At 48.9% G+C, this 2,878-nt stretch overlaps 1 protein-coding gene across 2 annotated transcripts in view; it reads right to left on the bottom strand.

Moving 5' to 3' along the window:
* Positions 1-1,945, bottom strand: part of LOC118381125 (protocadherin-18-like) — a 13,690-nt gene extending 11,745 nt beyond the window's left edge. Inside the window, exon 1 of one of the 2 annotated variants that reach the window (XM_052511199.1) lies at positions 1-1,945. This exon is cut by the window's left edge and continues 1,131 nt beyond it. In XM_052511199.1, coding sequence (XP_052367159.1) covers positions 1-1,365 — 1,365 coding nt within the window. In that variant the 5' untranslated portion in view covers positions 1,366-1,945. The other variant, XM_052511198.1, reaches the window with a different exon arrangement.
* Between the last annotated feature and the right edge of the window lie 933 nt (positions 1,946-2,878).

The raw sequence follows: 2,878 nt of genomic DNA, 5'->3' as shown, positions 1-2,878 counted from the left end.
CTTGATGGTCGAGAGGCTGGGCGTGCCGCGGTCCTCGGCGATAACCGTCAAGCTGAACTCTGACCTCTTCTCCCGATCCAGCGACACGTTAGTGAGGATCATGTAGTTGTTCTCGTAGGTCTTCTGTAGTTTAAAACTCCCCTGGCCGTGTAGTTTACACACAACCTCTCCGTTCAGACCGGAATCTAGGTCCTCCACTCTTACTAAGGCCACGAAGGAATCCAATGGAGCGGCCTCGGAGATATAGGCCGCGTCCTCCTTGCCTCTGTCCCCTTGGGACATCAGATTGATGCTGATGTCTGGTTTGTTGTCGTTTACGTCCACTACCTTGATGAAGATCTTGCAGTGTGCTGGCATGGAGTTGGGGCCCATATCCTGAGCTTGGACATCGATGTCATATGATGTCGCGCTTTCAAAGTCCACGCGCTTCATGAGCGTCAGGTGGCCATTATCCGAGTTGATCTTGAACGTTTCCACGATTTTCGGGGACACGTGACTGCTAAAGGAGTAGACGATTTTGGCGTTGGTTCCGTCGTCTGCATCAGTCGCATTCAGGTCAATAAGAAGAGATCCAACAGGTGAATTCTCCAATAGATGAATCACATATGAAGACTGTTCGAAAATAGGACTGTTGTCGTTTGAATCTGCCACGCTAATTTTGAGGAGAGTAGAACCGGATTTAGGGGGAACGCCCTTATCGGAGGCCGTCAGCTGAAGTTCATAACCTGGCTGCATCTCCCTGTCGAGCTCCCTTAGCACCACCAACTCCGAGTACTTAGCCCCGTCCGTTCTGCTCTGAATGTCAATCTTGAAGTAGTTGTTGGGCTCGAGGGAGTAAGTATCGAGGGAGTTCTCCCCGACGTCGGGGTCACTCGCGCTGTCCAGGGGAATGCGCGCCCCAACTGCCGCGCTCTCGGAGATCTCGATGGGGATTACGGCGCGGGCGAACTGGGGCGCGTTATCATTAATGTCCAACACGTCCACCTCGACGTGGAAGAGCTGCAAGTGTTCTGTTGGAAGAGTCAGAACGTCGAATTCAATGGAACAGTTGAGGTTCTTCTCGCAGAGCTTCTCTCGGTCTATTTTGGAACGGATGCTGATCTCTCCGTCCTGCTCGCGCACGGATAGGAAAGACGTGCTACCTCTCTGCATGGCTCGGAAGCGCAAAGACACAGAAGTTGGGAGTTTGACCAAAACATCAGCCACGTCTTCTTTAAGCCGCGCAATAACAGTCCCCACTTTCTGTTCCTCGTAAACTTGATATTTTAATGTTTTACCTTTGACGTTTTGCGTGGCCAGCGCCATAACGGCGAGAAGTATCCATATTCGGATATAAAATACGCAGATGATTTTTCCAGGTTCCATCTTTAAAGTAATCCCTTTGGGTGATTCTGAAAGTAGTTCCAAAATAGCTCCTTTACGCAGCCAGTACTGATTCCGTTATTGTAGCCTAATGAATTTAACGAATCCACTGCGCCCCGACGACAGTCATTAGGCTAATCGCAGCGCATTCTCCAAAGGCTAGATATCCCCATTTAAACACGTTTGAGCATTAAAAAAAGCAGGTTGCGTTCCGCAGTCATTTCTACTAGAGAACACAACATCCAAAGTGAGAGTGAGTTATCTAAGATCCCTTCCACGCATACAAATCTGTTGCGCGAGTCTCAGAGTAGACTCCTATAGAGCACCGCTGAAATCTGTGCTTCTCTCTGTGTGCGGTGCCGTGCTCTCTCTCTCGCTCTCGCTCTCCGTCTGATGGCTCCCCCAAAATAGCCCGCCTCAATCTAACCAGCCCTACAACGGAATAGCGGCCCCTTTCTCTTCTCCCCAGCAAGACAAAATGCTTCCTAAATAAAATGCTAACCCGGTGACCACTCAAAACAGAGGCGAGGAGAGAGGGGGGAGAAAGAGGGAGGGGAGGAGAGATCGAGACGGGGCAAACTCCACCCTCTCGGGTTCTTCATCCACTTTCTTTCTTCACTTTCACCCTTGAGAAGAGGGGGGAGAGAGAGAGAGAGAGAGAGAGAGAGAGAGAGAGAGAGAGAGAGAGAGAGAGAGAGGGAGAGGGAGAGGGAGAGAGAGAGAGAGAGCAAGCCTCAACAATAGGGAAGGGTAAAATAACTCAAGAGGAACTTTCATTGGTGACGTTTGCCCGGTTATATGTTTTGGTGAACGCCGTTAGAAGACTTATGAGTGTAGTAGTCTCTCGTTGTGGGTCTGTTTCAGCAGACAGACTGGAGACAGGGCTGGGATAATGTAGGATATACATGTGTTAGATACAGAGAGACTGGAGACAGGGATAGGCTATACATGTGTTAGGTACAGAGAGACTGGAGACAGGGATAGGCTATACATGTGTTAGGTACAGAGAGACTGGAGACAGGGATAGGCTATACATGTGTTAGGTACAGAGAGACTGGAGACAGGGCTGGGATAATGTAGGCTATACATGTGTTAGGTACAGAGAGACTGGAGACAGGGATAGGCTATACATGTGTTAGGTACAGAGAGACTGGAGACAGGGATAGGCTATACATGTGTTAGGTACAGAGAGACTGGAGACAGGGATAGGCTATACATGTGTTAGGTACAGAGAGACTGGAGACAGGGATAGGCTATACATGTGTTAGGTACAGAGAGACTGGAGACAGGGATAGGCTATACATGTGTTAGGTACAGAGAGACTGGAGACAGGGATAGGCTATACATGTGGAGGCTACATTCTTATTTATATTGCTTCAAATTATGTGCGTTGGTCTAAATAGCGAATGGAGAATTATCTTCACCAGTCTCACCAATTAGTTATTATAGCAACTGGCATATAGGCTATACCCAAATTAGACACACACACACACACATACAGAGAGGGAGAGAGAGA

The sequence above is a fragment of the Oncorhynchus keta genome, unplaced genomic scaffold, assembly GCF_023373465.1.
Source record: "Oncorhynchus keta strain PuntledgeMale-10-30-2019 unplaced genomic scaffold, Oket_V2 Un_contig_6460_pilon_pilon, whole genome shotgun sequence".
Classification (NCBI taxonomy): Eukaryota; Metazoa; Chordata; class Actinopteri; order Salmoniformes; family Salmonidae; genus Oncorhynchus; species Oncorhynchus keta.
This window is presented reverse-complemented; position numbering and strand designations above follow the sequence as displayed.